Genomic DNA, 23,115 nt, shown 5'->3' with positions numbered 1-23,115 from the left:
GGTTTAAACACCGTTTCCCATGCTTGTTCATTGAACCATAAACAATTAATGAACATGCACTTGTGGAACGGTCGTTAAGACACTAACAGCTTACAGGCGGTAGGCAATTAAGGTCACAGTTATGAAAACTTAGGACACTAAAAAGGCCTTTCTACTGACTCTGAAAAACACCAAAAGAAAGATGCCGAGGGTCCCTGCTCATCTGCGTGAACGTGCCTTAGGCATGCTGCAAGGAGGCATGAGGACTGCAGATGTGGCCAAGGCAATAAATTGCAATGTCCGTACAGTGAAACGCCTAAGACAGCGCTACAGGGAGACAGGACAGACAGTTGATCGTTCTCGCAGTGGCAGACCACGGGTAACAACACCTGCACAGGATCAGTACATCCGGACATCACACCTGCGGGACAGGTACAGGATGGCAACAACAACTGCCCGAGTTACACCAGGAACGCACAATCCCTCTATCAGTGCTCAGACTGTCCACAATAGGCTGAGAGAGGCTGGACTGAGGGCTTGTAGGCCTGTTGTAAGGCAGGTCCTCACCAGACATCGCCAGCAACAATGTCGCCTATGGGCACAAACCCACCGTCGCTGGACCAGACAGGACTGGCAAAAAGTGCTCTTCACTGACGAGTCGCGGTTTTGTCTCACCAGGGGTGATGGTCGGATTCGCGTTTATCGTCAAAGGAATGGGCGTTACACTGAGACCTGTACTCTGGAGCGGGATCAATTTGGAGGTGGAGGGTCCATCATGGTCTGGGGCCATGTGTCACAACATCATCGGACTGAGCTTGTTGTCATTGCAGGCAATCTCAACGCTGTGCATTACAGGGAAGACATCCTCCTCCCTCATGTGGTACCCTTCCTGCAGATTCATCCTGACATGACCCTCCAGCATGACAATACCACCAGCCATACTGCTCATTCTGTGTGTGATTTCCTGCAAGACAGGAATGTCAGTGTTCTGCCAGCGAAGAGCCCAGATCTCAATCCCATTGAGCACGTCTGGGACCTGTTGGATCGGAGGGTGAGGGCTAGGGCCATTCCCCCCAGAAATGTCTGGGAACTTGCATGTGCCTTGGTGGAAGAGTGGGGTAACATCTCACAGCAAGAACTGGTACATCTGGTGCAGTCCATGAGGAGGAGATGCACTGCAGTACTTAATGCAGCTGGTGGCCACACAGATACTGACTGTTACTTTTGATTTTGACCCCCCCCCCTTTGTTCAGGGACACGTTATTCCATTTCTGTTAGTTACATGTCTGTGGAACTTGTTCAGTTAATGTCTCAGTTGTTGTATCTTGTTATGTTTATACAAATATTTACACATGTTAAGTTTGCTGAAAATAAATGCAGTTGACAGTGAGAGGACGTTTCTTTTTTGCTGAGTTTATGTTACAAAACAGTCACACTTAGTCTCGGTCAGAGAGGGTGAGGGGACATGATGGGAAAATGTATGTGTTTTAGTTTAATTTCAAATCTGGTTGCTACAGCCCAAGCCATAAGACCCCTGAAGATCTAGTCAAATGGCTACCCAGACTATTTTTTATTGACCCTCCTCCCCCCTCCCTCCCCTCTCCACACCACTGCCTCTACCTACGTGTACATACTACCTCAACTAACCGGTGCCCCTGCACATTGCCTCTGTACCGGCACCCCCCTGTATATACTGTTATTTTTTACTGCTGCTCTTTAATTACTTGTTACTTTTATCTCATATTCTTATCCATATATTTTTACGAGCCCCTAACTGTTGGTTAGGGGCTCGTAAGTAAGCATTTCACTGTAAGGTCTACACCTGTTGTATTCGGCGTAACAGTGGAATGACAAAAAAGGTTCTCTGAGCTGGAAATGTAATCAGATGATTAACTCTCACTCTGAGTTTGAAACATTGCATGCATTTGGGAATAACAAGTGGCTGCTGAAGGTGTTCGTGAAACGCCTTTGTGTACAGACTTATATAGTGTGTGCTTCTTTCTGTCAGTGTGTGTTGTGTGCCAGGAAATCTAACGTTTGTGTGTATTTGTAGTGCTCTGTCCCCTGTGGAGTAGGGGTCCAGAACAGAGAAGTGTACTGCAGACTGAAGGGTACAGGACGGGTAAGAGAAGAGCTGTGTGGTGCCCACAACCATCCTGCCACTGCCCAGCCCTGCCAGGCTACTGAGTGTCTCCATTACACCTGGACAGCCGGAGAGTGGCAAGATGTAAGTATTGACCTCTGTCTATCTTTCTCTTTGTCTTTCCATCTCCTTTCTATTTCACTTCCCTTTTCTCTTCTTCCTTCTTCTTTGACACAAACAGGGGCTCGTCACCAGCCCCTCCATATAACTGTCTTATTGTAGGTTTGGGGTTTCTCCCATCAAACTTCAAATTCACCTCTATGTACTATTGGTCCTGTTCAGGGTTTGAACAGTAGCCGACCGTCAACGTGCTCTCTTTACTATCCAACTCAACCCAAACACTCCAGAATACCCAGGCAGGGCCGCCATGTGTGAGGCACAGTGACGGAGTGGGGCTGTCCACTGGACGTGTTTGTCTAATGGGTAACTGGACAAGCACACAAAACACCAAGCCCCCAGTGGACCCTCAGTTTAGAATGCATCGCTTCCACAAGGGGAAGAGAATTTGTTGAACGTCCGAGACAGAACTTCAGAGAGCCAATGTGCTTTTAAATACGATTTCATCATTAGATTATATTCGCATACATTTGTTAATATAGGCAGACTCCAGTTGCTAGCATGTGTGTTTAATGAATACACAGCGGTTATGGTGTTTGTGTGCGAGAGAAAGACATAAAATCATCATACTGGAGATTTGTTATTGGCAGCGCTCGGACACAGCTCTTTCCACTAGACTAGAGCAAGTGGACCAGACCAGCTGTGTTTGTGAGGTCGCTAAGGTAGCCCAGCACTCCTGCATCACACAACGAGGGTTTGAATGATAACCATCACTCTATGATAAATCACATCCAAACCTCAAAGCACTGATCCGTATCAGATCTGCGGCTTTTGTCTTGTCGAGGGGCTCTACACTGTGTGACGTGAGCACTGAGCAGTCCCCTTGAACTCAGTGTTTTCTACTCTTGGCCCCTCTCTTTCTTTCATGTCCCCCCCTACACCGTCGCCAAAGTTCAGGATACAAAAAGATGAGCGCCATGTAAGGACTTTGTGCTGCTTCCTGGTGCAGGAATGTTTGCACGCACTCAGATCCTGTCTGCCTGTGTTGCTGTGCATTCCACTGATCGTTTACAGCCTCCTGTCTATTTCGGGCTTAGAATATGAGAGATTCTTACAAACAAAACTGATATCTTTTTTGATTTCGTAGGACATAATGCTTTAGCCATTCAAACTGTAGTGGGCCTACTCTCACATCGGCATACCTGTCTTCACTCTTGACTACCTCTCTAAACCATCATTTTGAATTCACTCAAAACCAACTCGAGTCTCCACCCATGACGTGCCATTTGCTTTATCTTTGGGGTTGTTCTTGAAAGCAACGTGAGATGTCATATCATGCTTACTGTTCCTCTCCTGGATAAAGTGTAGAATATATTTTTTTAGACAGAACCATTTTCTGCTGGAGTTTGACCATCTGGAGGAAACAGAACTTCTCGGGGGTTATCTCTGCTAGCGGTCCAACACTGCCCCCTATGCCAATCTGAAGACATTACCCTTTGTTCCACACTTTACTGTATTCATCTCGTCCGCCAGCCGGCTCTCTCTCTCTCTCTCTCTCTCTCTCTCTCTCTCTCTCTCTCTCTCTCTCTCTCTGTCTCTCTCTCTCTCTCTCTCTCTCTCTCTCTCTCTCTCTCTCTCTCTCTCTCTCTGTCTCTCACTGTCTCTCTCTCGCTCTCTCTCTCTCTGTCGAATCTATATCTATATGCGGTAGCAATTGACTGGGGACAAGTTTACACTTGTATTACGTATAATGCCTTTTGATGTTGACGCGATGACTGACCTTCATATTGTTCTCGTCCTCTGTCTGTTCTCCGCAGTGTAACGTCACCTGTGGAGAGGGTATGAGGAACAGGAAGGTTCTGTGCGTGAGGGCTGGGCTGACCCCTGTCCAGGACGCCCTCTGCGACCCCTCGTCTTGCCCTGCCCTGCGCCAGCCCTGCAGCGGAGCAGCCTGCCACTACACGTGGATGACAGGGGAGTGGTCACAGGTAGGAACCTTGGTTTAGGAAACCCCTGCCTCCTGTTTGTGTCACTTTTTCATTTCTATAATTGCAAAGCGACTTTGCGTCCTTGAAAAGCGCTATTCAAATCCCATGTATTATTATACCTTTAGATAGGCCTACCTTTGCGTCATTCGATGTAACGATTTACCAACAGTATTTGACTAGCCTAGGTCGTCAAAGACAAATGGATATATTGTGTTATTCCTCGTGTCTCTATATCCGCTAAGGTGTGATCTCCATTGTGTGTGATTTCCAGTGCTCCACCAGCTGTGGAGTGGGCTACCAGCAGCGTATAGTGTCCTGCTCCGTGATGCCATCCTCCCAGACCCTGCACCCATATGATGCCCAGTCCTCTGCACAGTCCCGCCCCCACTGTCCAGAGCCCCACCCGCCTGGCACCAGACAGTGCCTCCTTAGGGACTGCCCACAAGCTGCCTACTGGAAAGTTGGCCCATGGAGCAAGGTGTGTTTCAGTGTGTTTGAGAGAGAGAAAGAGGGGGATGGAGAGAATGGGGAGAGAGAGAGAGGGGTTGGTAAACGGTATCAGGTCATGATATTGAAACAACAGTTACTTGATACAGTTTTGTTTTGTACGGTGAGTGTGTAATGTGTCAGTAGTTTCCATGTAATTGATGTCCTTTATGTGCTCCTCAGTGCTCCCAGACGTGTGGAGCGGGAGTGATGGAGCGCAGGTTGGAGTGTCTGGCCTTTAAAGGCCAACCGTCCAAACACTGCCGTCCAGCCGAGAGGCCCGAGCCACGGGCCGCCTGCCGAGAGAGAGAGTGTGAGTCTCTACAATACTACTTCTAGTGTACACAGCCTCTCTACTACTCATCTCCACTATTTCTACACAGCCTCTCTGCTACTCATCTCCATTATTTCTACACAGCCTCTCTACTACTCATCTCCACTATTTCTACACAGCCTCTCTGCTACTCATCTCCATTATTTCTACACAGCCTCTCTACTACTCATCTCCACTATTTCTACACAGCCTCTCTGCTACTCATCTCCACTATTTCTACACGGCCTCTCTGCTACTCATCTCCACTATTTCTACACAGCCTCTCTGCTACTCATCTCCACTATTTCTACACAGCCTCTCTACTACTCATCTCCACTATTTCTACACAGCCTCTCTGCTACTCATCTCCACTATTTCTACACAGCCTGTCCCTGAAGTATTAGGCCTAAAACATAGATGTGCTTTCCTTGCCAACTTTTCTGATCCATGCAGTGCTTATTGCCAAACAGGAATGTGTATAGTAATAGTATTAAATAGACTGTGCTGTATAAATCAGCCTACTGCCATCGTGATTTGGCTGATAGTGTTTATAGAATGTCAACTTGTTTCTTTATTTTAACACTTTACGTTAACCTTGACTTTAAGCCTCTCTCTGAGAAATTGATTTCTGAAACAATATATAGTGAGTTGGTGACAGACAGCTTGCAATGTGCTACGGTTGGGGTTAAGACTGGAGTTGAGTCTGAGATTGGGTCTGGTTCCGTGACTGGGTCCGGGGCTGAGGCTGGGGGAGACCTTCACTCCTGACCCTGGCTGTGTGTTAACTGAGTCGGCTCCAGGTTTGCAGGTTCATTCCCCACATCTCAGATGTTTAGACACGGCCTCACTGTGGAGCATTCTGCCGTTAAGTCTCTTGCCAAGTCAGGCATCGGGCGAAATTAAAATGCTCGGTTGACAGCCGGGTCACCAGTAAAGTATTAACACTATCAGCTAATCAGAGAGATCTGGCCTCCAACCACACAGGAACAACTGTGGGGGGAATGTAAACAAAGAGAGATGTTTTTAACAAGGCCCCCCAGTGTTGAACTTCTACTCACACCTTGGCCAGATACAAATCATTTTCGTTGAGTTTTTCCTGCTGTTTATTTATTGGAATGCTTCTAACGTTTTGTGTAACATGTTCATTTACTGACCTATGTGAAGTCTACTGTAGCACTACGGGGACTCTTCCATTATACGCTACATCTACACTACTGTTCAAATGTTAGGGGTCACTTAGAAATGTCCTTGTTTTTGAAAGAAAAGCACATTTTTCTGTCCGTTAAAATAACATCAAATTGATCAGAAATACAGTGTAGACATTGTTAATGTTGTAAATTACTATTGTAGCTGGAAACGGCTGATTCTGAATGTACATAGGCGTACAGAGGCCCATTATCAGCAACCATCACGCCTGTGTTCCAATGGCATGTTGTGTTAGCTAATCCAAGTTTATCATTTTAAAAGGCTAATTGATCATTAGAAAACCCTTTTGCAATTATGTTAGCACAGCTGAAAACTGCTGTTCTGATTAAAGAAGCAAAAAAACTGGCCTTCTTTAGACTAGTTGAGTATCTGGAGCATCAGCATTTGTGGGTTCGATTACAGGCTCAAAATGGCCAGAACCAAAGAACTTTCTTCTGAAACTCGTCAGTCTATTCTTGTTCTCAGAAATTAAGGCTATTCCATGCGAGAAATTGCCAAGAAACTGAAGATCTCGTATAACTCTGTGTACTACTCCCTTCACAGAAGGGTGTAGTGTTATGTTATTTTAATGGATAAAAAAATTTGCTTTTCTTTCAAAAACAAGGAAATGTCTAAGTGACCCCAAACTTTTGAACGGTAATGTATGTTAAATGATTAGTTAAAATAACCTTCTAATACCGGTACTTTTTAACTTTGTTTTTCATGGTAGGTAATTTTCATTTTCGTGTTAAGTATCCTGTTATGTTCAAATTGACCTACGCTACAGTCCAGCACCATCCCCTATAATACTGTAAAACCAAAGGTGCTCCCTCTTATTCCTGATCACAGGTCAGCTGTTCATGTCCTGCAGAGAGATCCAGATGAGACAGGGAGTGAGGATGGATGGGGAGTTCTACCTGAAGGTCAAGTCCAGGATACTGCAGGTGTGTGTGCTCTGTCAAAATAACTTCCTATCACTTCCTCATTCAGCCACATCCTCATCATCTGTTGTCTCGATGTGTGTTTCCTCCTAGATCTTCTGTGCTGAGATGCAGACTGATTTCCCTAAAGAATACATTACTCTGCGGAGTGGTCAGACAGACAACTACTCAGAGGTCTATGGATACAGGTGTGCAAGTTGAAATCAGATTATTCTCCTGCAACAATTTACATTTGAGTAATTTAGCAGCCACTCTTTCCCACAGCAACTTACAGTAGTGTAATACATTTTCTCATACTGGTCCCCCATGGGAATTGAACTCACAATCCTGGTCTTTCAAGCACCATGCTCTACCAACTGAGCCACCCTATTTCCAGTGTATGTGATGAGTGACAACATGTATAGGGTTCCTTCCTGTGTTTTATATATTTTTAAATGTACCTTTATTATGGCTCAGCATCGTCCGGGTTTGGCCGGTGTAGGCCGTCATTGTAAATAAGAATTTGTTCTTAACTGACTTGCCTAGTTAAATAAAGGTTCAATAAAAAAAATAAAAAAATGTATATATGCAAGTCAGTTAACAACAAATTCTTAATTACAATGACGACCTACCTCGGACGACGCTGGGCCAATTGTGCGCCGCCCTATGGGACTCCCCATAACGGCCGGTTGTGATACAGCCTGACCAGGCAACATGTTCTGTTTACGGTCAGAATGTACTGTATTTTCCATATAAGGAATGTACCTTATCTGTAACATTATTTTTAACGTCTAGGTTGCTGAACCCTTTTGAGTGCCCGTATAATGGCAGCAGAAGGCAGGACTGTGACTGCAGGAACGATTACTCTGCAGCGGGATACACTCTCTTCCACAAGGTCCGTCTGGACATCAGCTCCCTGAGGATAATGAGTGAGTAATGACCATGTGAATGCCTGACCACTCTACTGTAATGAGACCACACATCCATGTTGTTTTACCCCTGCACACACCCCACTCCTCTTACCCACAGCACTAAATGACGTCTTGCTAAGAGGGAATTACTCACCGAATGCAATTTTCAACACCTTTCGCCATACTCCTCACAGAAATCGCGATAATCACCTTTCATCAGGCCTTGGTCATGTCACTGGGATAGAGTCAAAGCAGCATGGTCCCCTTTGAGACACAGACTCACGGACTCACAAACACAGAAATGCTCGTACACACACACAAAATCGATTGTGTCTTCTGACACACACATCGGGAGTCACACATACTCGGGAGTCACACATGTCTCTCTCTCTCTCTCTCTCTCTCTCTCTCTCTCTCTCTCTCTCTCTCTCTCTCTCTCTCTCTCTCTTTCTCTTTCTCTCTCTCTCTCTTTCTCTCTTTCTCTCTTTCTCTCTTTCTCTCTTTCTCTCTTTCTCTCTCTCTTTCTCTCTCTCTCTCTTTCTTTCTTACACTCACGCACACACACACACACACGCAACATCCCCAGGCGATATTCCTATCCTCTGCCCATTACGACGTCTAGGCCAACCTCTCCTGTTGTCCCTGAGCATGCCTTAGATTAGTGCACATGTGGCGTGGTCAGGATATGTGGTAATTATATGTGTGTGCGGCTAGGAGGAGGGAGCCCACCACTCCAATCCACCACTTCACAGAACCCATGCAGTCATCTTCCCATCCCATCCCATTCCCTGTCTACTCTGGTCCTGACAGCACATGTTCCCACCACGCCAGGCCCTCCCCTCCCGCTGCAAGGAACTAATTTGGGCTTGACTCTAAAAAAAAAAAGAAAAAAAAAGGAAGAATAATGACTTAGATTATGAGCTGCTCTAGCTGTGCAATGTGTTTCTCATTAACTTTACAAAGCGAGAGAGGGAGGAAGAGAGATGGAAGGAGGGAGAGATGGCGGGGGAGAGGGAGAGGGAAGGAAGGAGAGAGAGAGACAGGGAGAGAGAGGGAAGGAAGTAAGGAAAGAGAGAGACAGGGAGGGAGGGAAGGAAGGAAAGAGAGAGATAGACAGGGAGGGAGAGGGAGGGAAGGAGAGAGGGAGAGAGAGAGAGGGAGGGAGACAGGGAGGGAGGGAGGGAGCGCACTGGTCATGGTCACCATGCGTGAAAAAGCCGTAAAAACAGGGGAACTAAGATCATCTTAAATGTCCTGTCGTTAGGCCTTAAGCCAAGGTAGTTGTTTAGTCTCCTACAGCAACTCATGTGTCTGTGTATTGACTGTAACCTTCATATGCTCTGTGTCTCTGCATTGTGTACCAGTCACAGACCTGCAGTTCTCTCAGACCCTGCTTGGCCGTCCCGTCCCGTTCGCCACGGCGGGAGACTGTTACAGCGCTGCCAAGTGTCCTCAGGTATGAAACAGAGTCTATAAATGACAGACTATAATCTGTATGCCTGTATGTCTTGATGGGGGCCTTGAGCCAACCTTTGCTGGGCGGGTGTTGATATTAGGTTCTGTCTGACTGGGTTTTACTGACCTGACCCGTCCAGTCTGTTAACTGGAGAGAAGTGTGAAATCGTACGTTTTCCCAGTTTCCACCAGGGTAGTAAACACAGAATCACATTTAACCGTCCAGTGGAGCTCAGTGTGTCTGCCCACTGTACCGTGGTGCTTTAGTTGTCAGCCACCGGAATGGAAATTAGATACAGCCTAATTGAATGTATTTGATTCCTGATCAGGTCCACTTAAAACAGTTTCAGTTTGTTGGTCTATTGTAATCACTCTGGTGTGCTTCTGCAGGGCCAGTTTAGCATCAACCTCATAGGGACTGGTCTGAAGGTGGCTGAGGCAACCAAGTGGACCTCACAGGGCAACTATGTCTCTGTCAAAGTCCACAGATCAGAGGTAAGGAGGACTCTAGAAATTCTGGGTGTTCTGAATGACTGTACTCTAAACCCTCCTATCGTCTGAATTGTCACTTGTTGTATTTTCGAATCTGATTCATTCAAGAGGAATTTCTAGAGGCATTAATAAAAATCCTCATTCTCTATGGAAAGTTCATTTTTGTGCTGTCCCACTCCATTCCATTCTCATTTCTCTGTCTGTAGGACGGGGCAAGAATCTACGGTCGCTGTGGTGGCTTCTGTGGGAAGTGCATTCCCCAGCCTCACAACGGCCTGCTGGTTCAGGTCCAGTAAGGGTCGGAGCAACGTCAGACCAGGCAGTGAAACATACACCAGACCAGAGCTTCTGGGGATCCAATGCACTTCATTTGTGAATGTGGCCACTAACTCCTCCCTTCATCACCCCTTCCTCCCCACCCGGCAGCTAGAACATAGGGACAGCTCAAAGAATCTACACTGAGTTTACCAAACATTAGGAACACCTTAGTAATATTGAGTTGCACCCCCCCCTCCCCCCCCCCCCCATTTTGCCCTCAGAACAGCCTCAATTCGTCGGGGCATGGACTCTACAAGGTGTCAAAAGCGTTCCACAGGGATGCTGGCCCATGTTGACTCCAATGCTTCCCACATTTGTGTTAAGTTGGCTGGATGTCCTTTGGATGGTGGACCATTCTTGATACACACAGGAAACTGTTGAGCGGAAAAAACCCAGCAGCGTTGCAGTTCTTGACACAAACCGGTGCGCCTGGCACCTACTATCATACCCGGTTCAAAGACACTTAATTATTTTGTCTTGCCCATTCACCCTCTGAATGACACAATCCATGTCTCAATTGTCTCAAGGCTTAAAAAACCTTCTTTAACCTGTCTCCTCCCCTTCATCTACACTGATTGAAGTGGATTTAACAAGTGACATCAATAAGGGATCATAGCTTTCACCTGGATTCACCTAGTCAGTCTATGTCATGGAAAGAGCAGGTGTCCTTAATGTTTTGTATACTCAGTGTACACACCGCTAGCTATGCAGGGTCCTTTAAAAGAAGACGAGACAACCGTATTATGTCCGTCCTCGCTAGTGTTTGTAATTGTAGTGGTTACCAATCTGCATTGGAATATGAAAAGCAGAATTTGTCAGACACTCTCACATATTCCAGCATTGTACAGTCTTAAAGGGCCACAATCATATTTCTGGTCGGAAGTTGCAACACTGAGGTAGCCACTGCATAGTACAGAGCTTAGGGAAGAATCCTCTCATGGTTGGAAGTGAGATCTTCCTCATCTCACAAAGGTACCATTTTCTTATGGCGCTCAAAAGAAACGTGAAATAGTCATTATAGAACTGGCACAAAGTATTTTTATTTCTATCCCGTCAGCGAGGAACATTTTTGTTCTTAAAATGGAACATCTCGCTAAATATTTGAATTGTATCCGCTAATAGTGTCATGACACGTGGGTTATTACTCATTCCTGCCAAAAGGCTGTTTTTGTTGTGATTAGTATTCATCCAAAATGATAGGAAGAAGAAAGCTACAGATCAGGAGATACGTCCAGACATGGGTTTTTCGGGAAATATTTGTTCACCAATTAGTTAGCTAGGGTTTGTGTACTACTGTTGTTATGCATTCTTCTACTAATGGTCACCCAGACTTGCCTTATCTCAAAGGTCAAAGGTTACAGTGAGGAGTACTATGCCTTCTGACCACTGCATCTCAGACTAGTCCTCACTGTTCAGAACCCAATGTTACTGACTACTGACTGACAATGTGATTAGAACGATATCTCTAGCAGGTCATAGAGAGACAACCAATAGACACTAACTCATTGGTGATGTGGCCTGGGGGGGAAAAATGGGTTGTTTGTCCTTGGAAAACAGTTTGTTTATATATTTAAATGAATTCATATGGTAGTAACTGTTGTCACATCATTTAAGAGGTGGAAAGTCGAGGCCGAGCTCTCATCTCCAGTCAGTAACTAGTTTGGCTTAGTTCACTTGTGACATTGTTTTCCAGATCATGTCTCTTCTAGGTCCTATAGGTGCATGCGACCCTACCTCTCACAAGCATCCATACTCATGAGATGTATTTCATTATATCGTCAAATATTTCTTTGACCATATTTATACTGTAATGATACATAGATACATGTTTTTGTACTACAATGACTACTAGAAGCCGGGAAGCTATTGTTTGGTTTACTTTTTGTTGCTGAAAAGGTATTACAGTGTGTAGGGTGAGTAACTACTAACCTGAAAAAGGCTCTTTGAATGGTGCTTTAATAGCACTGACATCACCACTAATCTTGAGAAAGAACTCACTACTGGCATTCGAAGTGCCATTAGCTTCATGCCTATTGTAAATGTACTACTACAGAATAATGCCCACAATGCTTTGCAGAACATGTCATGGTCCTTTTATTAATGTAGCTGAAGACCAACCTGGAGGGTTGCCAGATATGCAGAACTACATGAGGGAACCTGCCTGAAGTAGCCCTATCATCATTTAGGTAAATGGAACTCTTTTTCACCACTATAACTGGGGCAGATTTGGCAACCCTGCCACGCTGGTACGCCGATGTTAAGCTTTAACCAAAGTTTCATAGATGCAGATTAGAACTTTTGTCAGACAATGCAGCTACTTTTGATTTAAGGAATGGTAGGTAGAAAACCCCTTACAAAAGTCAAGGAGCAGCTAGAAAACCTTTGGCTATCATTCATGTTTGATAGGCAATTGTACTATGATGAGGTCTGTATCAGAAATTGAAAGAATACTTGATGCACTATGTGCCATAGATTTTGTAGAAAAGTAATCCTGTTTGTTTCTTTAAAAAAATAATAGTTCAGATTTGTAACTTATGATGTATGTTTATTTTTTAATATTCGTGCTGTGTTTTGAATGTAATGGGAATTGGTACTGAATTGAACAAGATGCTTGTTTGCTATGTATTATCCAAAGATGATTTTAAGAATCATATGTACTTACAGTGTGTATGTAGGTTATATAAAATGGAATGATCCTGGTGCTATGGTCACTAATTGTAATTGTATCAACATCGTAGGTCTTGCTACTTTACTAATACTGTAAAATAAGAAATAATAAAATATTTTAATGCTTTTCAATTGATTGCCGTGTGTTGAACGCTTCCATATTACAATGCTTTTGTCTTGCTTCATACAGAGTGAATGGTTAACAGATCAATGCTGGTGCGCTCTTCAACAGAGGTGGCCTTTGGTTAAACATGAATGGCAGAGGGTCAGAGCTAGTTAGATGGCTGTGTCCGCTGGCTTGTGGGTCCATGTGGATTCACTTATTTGTGCAGGTTGCATTTCCAAAACATGACTTGAGTTCAATTTCACTCAAATACTTTGGCTGTAGTTTCTCACTACACCAGGCACACTCAGTGTTGAACCCTACAGCTTGGGCTGTCAACTTATCAATGAGTCACCAAATCCATATGTCAAATCAAAAAGTGAGTTCAGTTCTCCAATTCTCTTTGAAAACATGACTAAAAAAGCAAAATTCTAAATAATTATGTCACTGAAAATTACTTGATAATGAAGGCACAGGTACTTTAGTGAGAAGAGCTGTTTATGTATGAGGCAGGCTCAGCTTTGTACATTAAATAAAACCAGATACCGTAATCCCTAAAGAACTTCTTTGATTCTGTGCCAGTAGAGTGGAGAAGGAAAATAAAAAAAACTAGCTTGGTTCCCCGAAAGCAGTTTTCCAGGGAAGCCAAGCTGTGCTGAAGTCCACATTGAGTCTTCTGGCTAAAGAGAGAGAAGTCAGATTAGATGTGCTGGGCTCCTCTGTTCTATGCTCAGAGAAACCAGACATCCCTAATGAATGTGTTGAGAAACATAGACCAGCACAGAGGATCCTCATAAAAGCAACTAATGATTGATGTTAAACATGAAAAACATAATACTTAAAGGAAGCGGCCCAGCTAGTTGATCCACTCTGCATTCTATTACCACATCACTTCTAACCAATGATTTATATATGGTATACACTATGGGCCCGATTCAGACTTAAGAAATGTACGGCTTAACTACCCACGCCTTTCCTATGCACTTCTCAGTAGTTGGTATTCAGACACCTTATGTAGGTGCCTAACAGGCTTTGCAGACGTGGTTCCCTTGTGGGCGCTGAATACATTAAATTAAACAGCTGAAAACCCAGATTTTCTCATGCAATTTTCATTCAATAGGGTTTTCAGTACATATATCTTAAGCCATCCCTTAAAATATGGTCTAGGCCTACCTTTAATTAGAATTTTGTTGTCAGACTAGAATACACTGAGAGAACGGGTTCAGAATACAGGGATCAATGAAAGAAAGACATCTAAATATATGCGTAATTGTCTCTGTTTCAGCACCAACTGGTAGATTTAAAAATACTCTGATCTTGTAGATTATTTAGGCACATTTTTGGGATAGGAAAGTATGTATGAATCAAGAAAAAAACTAACTGGTTTGGAGAGCCTTTACGCACAAAATATATTGATGAATCAAAAATACAATGGTTTGTTAAATGCTGAAAGTTGTCATATTCAAGTGCAATCCAGGAAATGTTAGAAGGTGGAAAAAAGTGTACAATAAGGGATGAACAATATAAATCTACCCTAATTTCACTAATCATGGAAAAGTATGACAACTGAACCGTGCGCCAGGCTCAAGGTCTGAGTTCCATAATGATTCAAATAGACTACAAGTCCTAAATTATTGCCCAACGTTAGCTTAATATGATCCAGTAATGCTAGTGACCCTCAGGAACAACTACATAGAAGTGACAGAGGACAGAAAGGTAAACGGAATGGAATGATGCAAAATGTAAGCTAGAAATGTAAGAAAACTAACACTAAAGTGACAATTATAAATGTATGTGGGTATTACTGACGGTGGCTCCTGATAGAGGCTAATATTTAACATGATACAAGTTGTAAAATAAAATGGAGAAAAGTCTGGGTATATAATTAAAACATTCTAAAGCGCATACATCAACTCGGCAGGTTCAGCCCTACAGAAGCATAGCTTGGGTCTCCAAATTTCATTCACAAAAATTATGAGGGCACACAATAAAAATTCTGACCAAACAGTTATTTGTAGCCTAATTCACTGTGGAAAAGGTGCCACAATATATGTCATATTGATATGATTTTCACTTTGCTTCCATATGACTGGTTTCACATTCGTCTCCAGGGATCATAAGGAAAAATTATTTAAAACGATGTCTGTGTATTTACAATCCGCTTCTCCAAACGGATTACTCATTTAACTAGCTCTTATCAATAGCTTTTCTCAATTATAAATGACAGTTTATGGAGATTGCTGTCATTTCTATCAGATTTTTTGTTGTTAATGCTTATTCATAGTTTCCTCCTGTGTAAAGATGGTGGAATTATGAGGGATTAAGTCAGTCAGAATATGTTGTCTCCGTAGACACACCTCCACCACGCCTTCATTTCTTAGATCTCCACCCCGAACGAATAACGGATAAATAGCATGCTATTCTCATGCTTAACTTCAAGGTCAGACTACGCATAGCGATTCCTATGGAAGACTGGTCTTCTGAGGAGTGCCAATATGGCCGACCGGTGGTCGGCCATATTGTGTACATTAAACTAATGTACACATTAGAAAGTACATTAGTTTAATATTACAATGTACATGCAGTGACAGTCAAGGTTATAAAAAGAGGTCTGTATAAAAACGTATAATCTGATCAAATCGCATTGGGCCCTGGTTCATTGGGTAACAAATTCCTGATTTGGGTAAACACTGCTCTCTGTTGGAGGTATAGTGAGACTACACAAGCCATGTCACAGTCATTGGACTGTGCACTTCATTTATTTGTACATACAGCAACATTTTGTTAACAAGTCCATAAATCATAGGTTAAATAGTTAGATATAGGTGTAGGTCTAAAGCAGTTGTGAAATTGAACCGGAGCTTCCCGCAGCCAGGCTCCTGCACCTTGGGTCAATGGGAGAGTCAGGCGGAGCCAGGCTCCTGCACCTTGGGTCAATGGGAGAGTCAGGCGGAGCCAGGCTCCTGCACCTTGGGTCAATGGGAGAGTCAGGCGGAGCCAGGTTCCTGCACCTTGGGTCAATGGGAGAGTCAGGCGGAGCCAGGTTCCTGCACCTTGGGTCAATGGGAGAGTCAGACGGAGTCAGGCTCCTGCACCTTGGGTTAATGGGAGAGTCAGGCAGAGTCAGGCTCCTGCACCTTGGGTCAAAGAGGGGGGGGAATGCGGAGCCAGGCTCCTGCACCTTGGGTCAATGAGTGAGTCAGGCGGAGCCAGGCTCCTGCACCTTGGGTCAAAGAGGTGGGGAATGCGGAGCCAGGCTCCTGCACCTTGGGTCAAAGGGGGGGGGGGGGGGGGGGAGCCAGGCTCCTGCACCTTGGGTCAAGGCGGAGCCAGGCTCCTGCACCTTGGGTCAAAGAGGTGGGGAATGCGGAGCCAGGCTCCTGCACCTTGGGTCAATGGGAGAGTCAGGCGGAGCCAGGCTCCTGCACCTTGGGTCAAAGAGGGGGGGGGGGGGGGGGGGGGGAATGCGGAGCCAGTCTTCTGCCCCTTGGATCAATGGGAGAATCATCCTCGGATCCGAGCTACAGTAACTTAAGGGTTCAAAGTAGTATAAAAAGTAGGAGAAAATGATGATAAAGGATCGGGTTAGGGTTGAGGCTACTGTGTTTTTTTATTACATTTTTAAATCATCACTGTATGTCTAATAAATCACTTTGTGTGTTTATTTCATGAAAATAACTCAAAATATATTTTGCATAATTTATTTCCCTGAGCCTCCTTCCATTGAAATCCTCAGTCTGATCGTGCGGGTGTGTTGATAGACATTTTTACATATTTACATAAATAGCCTTGATTGGTGGACAGGATAGCATTTGGTATTTTATTAGGATCCCCAATGGCTGTTGCAAAAGCAGTAGCTACTCTTCCTGGGGTCCACACAAAACATGAAACATTACATAATACAGAACATTAATAGCCAAGAACAGAACTACATCAATATAGATTCTAGAGCACACCCCGCTTACCCATTCAAATTAGGCAAATACATATGCAAATAAAAGATGACTGGTCATTGGTCAGAATAATCACAAAAAGGGCATTATCATCATTATTCCCACCTCATAATGTAGAAATAGAATAATTTGGGGGGGGGGGGGGAATCACGTTTTTGACTGCACTGCATGGATGTTAAGCTACGGTTAGGGTTGAAGGAGAAGTTTGCTTTTTTACAACCAAATCTCTCTTTTTGTAGGGTCCAGATATTTATTTTGCAATTTCTATTGTTTTGGGGTAGGTTTCTCAAAAACAATTGAAATCGCAAAAAAAGTGTTTGGATCCTTCTATAACAGGGGTCTTCAACTTTTTATTTCCTAAGGACCCCCTCCCAGGCAAACCGGTTACCCAGGGACCCACATCACACGTTAGCAAAAAATTTGCTGTCTGTCTTATCATCAGGTGAATGATAATGGCTCAACATTTTTACATTAATAGATTTGGTAGATGGACCCCACATTTCATTTGGAAGAAGAAGTATAAACTGTGACATAGGTTACTCCAAACACATTTCCTGCGAAGCAGCTGATTAGCTGCTTAAACAAAGGGAAGCCATGTGTTGTCAAAAGAATTGTCAAGAAAATTTGCGGGTGCATTTTCAAAGCCTATAACAGATAGGAGACACACTCTTTTCACACCACTTTGATACAAAATTATTTTTGTAACAGGTTAGGAGAGCATTTTCGCATTTTTACCTTAACCTCAGCATTTTTACCTCAACCTCAGTCTCCTAACCTGCTACAAAAAGTCACATCAGATTCTCCAATGTAACTGGCTACAATGAGTGTAATTTGCTCATTATTAGGAGCTGAGAAATAACGTTGACATCATTAGAAAGAATATATTTTCCTCTTTTCTTCTGTAGTTATGTAATTCAAAATGTGTTTATTCTGTTGTTACTAGCGATATTCATAAAAACATTTCACTATTCAAAATATTTTTTCCACTTTTTTTTAATATACACTGAGTATACCAAACATTAAGAACACCCCCCCCCCCCCCTCCCTGCCTTCAGCAGCCTCAATTTATCTGGCATGGACTCTACAAGGTGTCAAAAGTGTTCCACAGGGATGCTGGCCCATTTTGACTCCAATGCTTCCCACAGTTGTGTCAAGTTTTTGCCTCTAGAGCCTATTTATTGCCTACCTCCCTACTCTTCTACATTTGCAGACACTGTACATCGATTTTTCAATTTTTCTTTTATTTTGTGTTATTGACTGTACGTTTGTTTATGTGTAACTCTTTGTTGTTGTTTTTGTCACACTGCTTTGCTTTATGTTGGCCAGGTCGCAGTTGTGAATGAGAACATGTTCTCAACTGGCCTACCTGATTAAATAAAGTTGAAATACAAAAATGTATATACACTGCTCCAAAAAATAAAGGGAACACTTAAACAACACAATGTAACTCCAAGTCATTTACACTTCTGTGAAATCAAACTGTCCACTTAGGAAGCAACACTGATTGACAATAAATTGCACATGCTGTTGTGCAAATGGAATAGACAAAAGGTGGAAATTATAGGCAATTAGCAAGACACCCCCAAAAAAGGAGTGATTCTGCAGGTGGTGACCACAGACCACTTCTCAGTTCCTATGCTTCCTGGCTGATGTTTTGGTCACTTTTGAATGCTGGCGGTGCTCTCACTCTAGTGGTAGCATGAGACGGAGTCTACAACCCACACAAGTGGCTCAGGTAGTGCAGTTCATCCAGGATGGCACATCAATGCGAGCTGTGGCAAAAAGGTTTGCTGTGTCTGTCAGCGTAGTGTCCAGAGCATGGAGGCGCTACCAGGAGACAGGCCAGTACATCAGGAGACGTGGAGGAGACCGTAGGAGGACAACAAACCAGCAGCAGGACTGCTACCTCCGCCTTTGTGCAAGGAGGTGCACTGCCAGCGCCCTGCAAAATGACCTCCAGCAGGCCACAAATGTGCATGTGTCAGCATATGGTCTCACAAGGGGTCTGAGGATCTCATCTCGGTACCTATTGGCAGTCAGGCTACCTCTGGCGAGCACATGGAGGGCTGTGCAGCCCCACAAAGAAATGCCACCTCACACCATGACTGACCCATCGCCAAACCGGTCATGCTGGAGGATGTTGCAGGCAGCAGAACGTTCTCCACGGCGTCTCCAGACTCTGTCACATCTGTCACATGTGCTCAGTGTGAACCTGCTTTCATCTGTGAAGAGCACAGGGCGCCAGTGGCGAATTTGCCAATCTTGGTGTTCTCTGGCAAATGCCAAACGTCCTGCACGGTGTTGGGCTGTAAGCACAACCCCCACCAGTGAACGTTGGGCCCTCATACCACCCTCATGGAGTCTGTTTCTGACCGTTTGAGCAGACACATGCACATTTGTGGCCTGCTGGAGGTCATTTTGCAGGGCGCTGGCAGTGCACCTCCTTGCACAAAGGCGGAGGTAGCGGTCCTGCTGCTGGGTTGTTGCCCTCCTACGGCCTCCTCCACATCTCCTGATGTACTGGCCTGTCTCCTGGTAGCGCCTCCATGCTCTGGACACTACGCTGACAGACACAGCAAACCTTTTTGCCACAGCTCGCATTGATGTGCCATCCTGGATGAACTGCACTACCTGAGCCACTTGTGTGGGTTGTAGACTCCGTCTCATGCTACCACTAGAGTGAGAGCACCGCCAGCATTCAAAAGTGACCAAAACATCAGCCAGGAAGCATAGGAACTGAGAAGTGGTCTGTGGTCACCACCTGCAGAATCACTCCTTTTTTGGGGGTGTCTTGCTAATTGCCTGTAATTTCTACCTTTTGTCTATTCCATTTGCACAACAGCATGTGCAATTTATTGTCAATCAGTGTTGCTTCCTAAGTGGACAGTTTGATTTCACAGAAGTGTGATTGACTTGGAGTTACATTGTGTTGTTTAAGTGTTCCCTTTATTTTTTTGAGCAGTGTATATATATATTTTTAAGTTGGCTGGATGTCCTTTGGGTGGTGGACCATTCTTGATACACACAGGAAACTTTTGAGTGTGAAAAACCCAGCAGCGTTGCAGTTCCTAACACAAACCAGTGCACCTCGCACCTACTACCATACCCCGTTCAAAAGCACTTATTTTGTCTTGTCCATTCACCCTCTGAATGGCACACACAAAATCCATATCTCAATTGTCTCAAGGCTTAAAAATCCTTTAACTTGTCTCCTCCCCTTCATCTACACTGATTGAAGAGGATTTAATTAGTGACATTAATAAGGGATCATAGCTTTCACTTGGATTCACCTGGTCAGTCTGTCATGGAAACAGTAGGCGTTCTTAATGTTTTGTATACTCAGTGTATATATATTTTGAAAGACCACCTGCAGTATCACAGTAGACCACTACGTGGACACGCGATTGAATACCCTTGTCTTATAACATGACATTTACATTATTTTATGTAGATTTGGTTGTAAAAAAGCAAAATTCTCCTTTAAGGTTTAAGTTAAGGTTCAACTGATAAGTGGACACGAAGCTAGGGTTAGGCTATGGTTAGGGTTAAATATAATACTGGGATGCAAATTCAAAAATACATTTAAACTCCATATCTGACATGGTACAGGTGTCTTCTTTTTTTAAGCTCATAGCCATGTGTGTGAGGTGTAGACTTTTGTTTCAAAATAGATTTGCTTCAGACTACCAGGAAGCACTCTGTGTGACCCTGCTTTCGCCCTCAGCAGTAAAAGGTTAAGCCTAACCCCAACCCTAACGCTTATCCTAACCCTAGCTTCATGTCCACATCCCATGAGAGTAATCATGTAAAGCTATTGGTAAGATGTGTGCCTTTGTGGGTATGGGAACCTATAGAAATGAATGGGTACATTTTCAGAGCTGTCTGCCCTGCCTTATTGTGAGGCTGTGTGTGAGAATCTTTGACCATAACATAATATTCTTCTGCCCTTAGCAAGGATTATACTCTCCAACCTTCATATCCAGCAGATGATGCTGCCGTGCTTGTTGTCACATGTACTTTGACCACGCCACCACAAATATAGCTGATAGAATCATCATGACTAGCCCACTTTATAATTCATCATTTATCAATGTCACACAAAATATCCCTGGTAATGGCCACATACACTACATGTCCAAAACTCATTCCAAAGTCATGGGCATTAATATGGAGTTGGTCCCCCCTTTGCTGCTATAACAGACTCCACTCTCCTGGGAAGGCTTTCCACTAGATGTTGGAACATTGCTGTGGAGAGCAAGAGCATTAGTGAGGTCAGGCACTGATGTTGGGCGATTAGGCCTGGCTCGCATGTGGAGTTCCAATTCATCCAAAATATGTTCGATGGGGTTGAGGTCAGGGCTCTGTGCAGGCCAGTCAAGTTCTTCCACATCGATCTCGACAAACCATTTCTGTATGGATCTCGCTTTGTGTATGGGGGGCATTGTCATTCCACAAAGTTGGAAGCACAAAATCGTCTAGAATGTCATTGTATGCTGTAGCGTTAAGATTTCCCTTCCCTGGAACTAAGGGGCCATGCACGCATCATGAAAAAGAGCCCCAGACCATTATTCCTCCTCCACCAATCTTAACAGTTGGAACTATGCATTCCGTCAGATAGCTTTCTCCTGGCATCCGCCAAATCCAGATTCGTCGGTCGGACTACCAGATGGTGAATTCGTGATTCATCACTCCAGAGAACGTGTTTCCACTGCTCCAGAGTCCAATGGCAGTGAGCCACCACTCAAGCCGGCGCTTGGCTTGTGTGCGGCTGCTCGGCCACAGAAACCCATTTCATGAAGCTCCCAGCGAACAGTTATTGTGCTAACATTGCTTCCAGAGGCAGTTTGGAACTCGGTAGTGAGTGTTACAACCGAGGACAGACTACTTTTACGTGCTACGCGCTTCAGCACTCGCTGGTCCCGTTCTGTGAGCTTGTATGGTCTACCACTTCGCAGCTGAGCCGTTGTTGCTCCTAGACGTTTCCACTTCACAATAACAGCACTTACAGTTGACCGGGGCAGCTCTAGCAGGGCAGAAATTTGACGAACTGACTTGTTGGGAAGGTGGCATCCTATGACGGTGCCACGTTGAAAGTAACTGAGCTCTTCAGTAAGGCCATTCTACTGCCAATGTTTGTCTATGTAGATTGTATGGCTGTGTGCTCGATTTTATACACCTGTCAGCAACGGATATGGCTGAAATATCCAAATCCACTAATTTGGAGAGGTGTCGACATATTTTTGTATATAGTGTATCACTGGGCTCTGGGTTAATAAACACAAATAGTATGGAGAACTTCAACTGCTGTTCTTTGTATAAATATGAATCTTAAGGAAATGCCAAATAATAACTGAAGGATCTATGCTAAAACACATTAGTACTCCCTACCTGGCTCCATTCTGATCCACAGCCCTTACACCTTCGGTGTTCCTAGATATGAAAGAACTGGAGCTGCTCTATAGACTTATAATAATAACATTCAACGCTGTGTGAAGAACAGCCTGAAGCTAGTCTCATTTAATCAGATGACAAGTATAGGACGTTTGTTAACAATTTAGCACAGTTCATGGTCAGTTTAGCCCATGTCTGTGCTAGACATACAGATGATGCCTACTACGTGACTGTCTGTTGTGAGCACTCAGAACAACATCAACAGACACGTGAGGATCATTATCTTCACCGTTTGAATAATTTATTACAATATTAAGTCATTTTCAGTTGAAATTCTCCAACAATATTTTTTTAAAGAGAACATGTACAAATTTACACAGCACAAATTACTACCATTTTATCATATAAAGAACATATCAACAATGTCAGCAGTGAAAAAGTAAATGAAAAAAATACTTAAGCCTTCATCATCTTAAGACAATTCTTTGAGGTAAAATTGTCCCATAACTAAACTACTTCAACCTCAAAATATCCATCTATCTTCAATACTCCAAGTAGTGGATTAGTTGTTCGAAGTCTTCTGGGTTTTCTGAAATTCAGTGACCTCAACCTTTGGAACCCTATGGTCAAAATTGAAATATGACAATGTGTAGTCAATCTCACATTACTAAAGTCTGTCAATGATGTTAAATATATACAATAGGCTATGACATTGTATAACCATTTCACATTTGGCATATTCTAAAATGAAGAC

General features: G+C 43.8%; 1 protein-coding gene across 1 annotated transcript in view; it reads left to right on the top strand.

The window, feature by feature from the left end:
• Window positions 1-13,046, top strand: part of LOC129862645 (A disintegrin and metalloproteinase with thrombospondin motifs 20-like) — a 141,708-nt gene extending 128,662 nt beyond the window's left edge. The window contains exons 29-38 of the mRNA XM_055934506.1: window positions 2,033-2,206; window positions 3,997-4,167; window positions 4,439-4,645; window positions 4,837-4,966; window positions 7,001-7,095; window positions 7,186-7,280; window positions 7,867-8,000; window positions 9,347-9,438; window positions 9,828-9,932; window positions 10,136-13,046. Of these exons, the coding sequence (XP_055790481.1) occupies window positions 2,033-2,206; window positions 3,997-4,167; window positions 4,439-4,645; window positions 4,837-4,966; window positions 7,001-7,095; window positions 7,186-7,280; window positions 7,867-8,000; window positions 9,347-9,438; window positions 9,828-9,932; window positions 10,136-10,225 (1,293 nt within the window). The 3' untranslated portion in view covers window positions 10,226-13,046. The remainder of the gene's footprint in view (window positions 1-2,032; window positions 2,207-3,996; window positions 4,168-4,438; window positions 4,646-4,836; window positions 4,967-7,000; window positions 7,096-7,185; window positions 7,281-7,866; window positions 8,001-9,346; window positions 9,439-9,827; window positions 9,933-10,135) is intronic.
• Window positions 13,047-23,115: the final 10,069 nt, after the last annotated feature.

The sequence above is a fragment of the Salvelinus fontinalis genome, chromosome 9 (genome assembly GCF_029448725.1).
Source record: "Salvelinus fontinalis isolate EN_2023a chromosome 9, ASM2944872v1, whole genome shotgun sequence".
Lineage (NCBI taxonomy): Eukaryota > Metazoa > Chordata > Actinopteri > Salmoniformes > Salmonidae > Salvelinus > Salvelinus fontinalis.
Note: the sequence above shows the minus strand (reverse complement) of the source record. Positions and strands in the feature narration are given on the sequence as shown.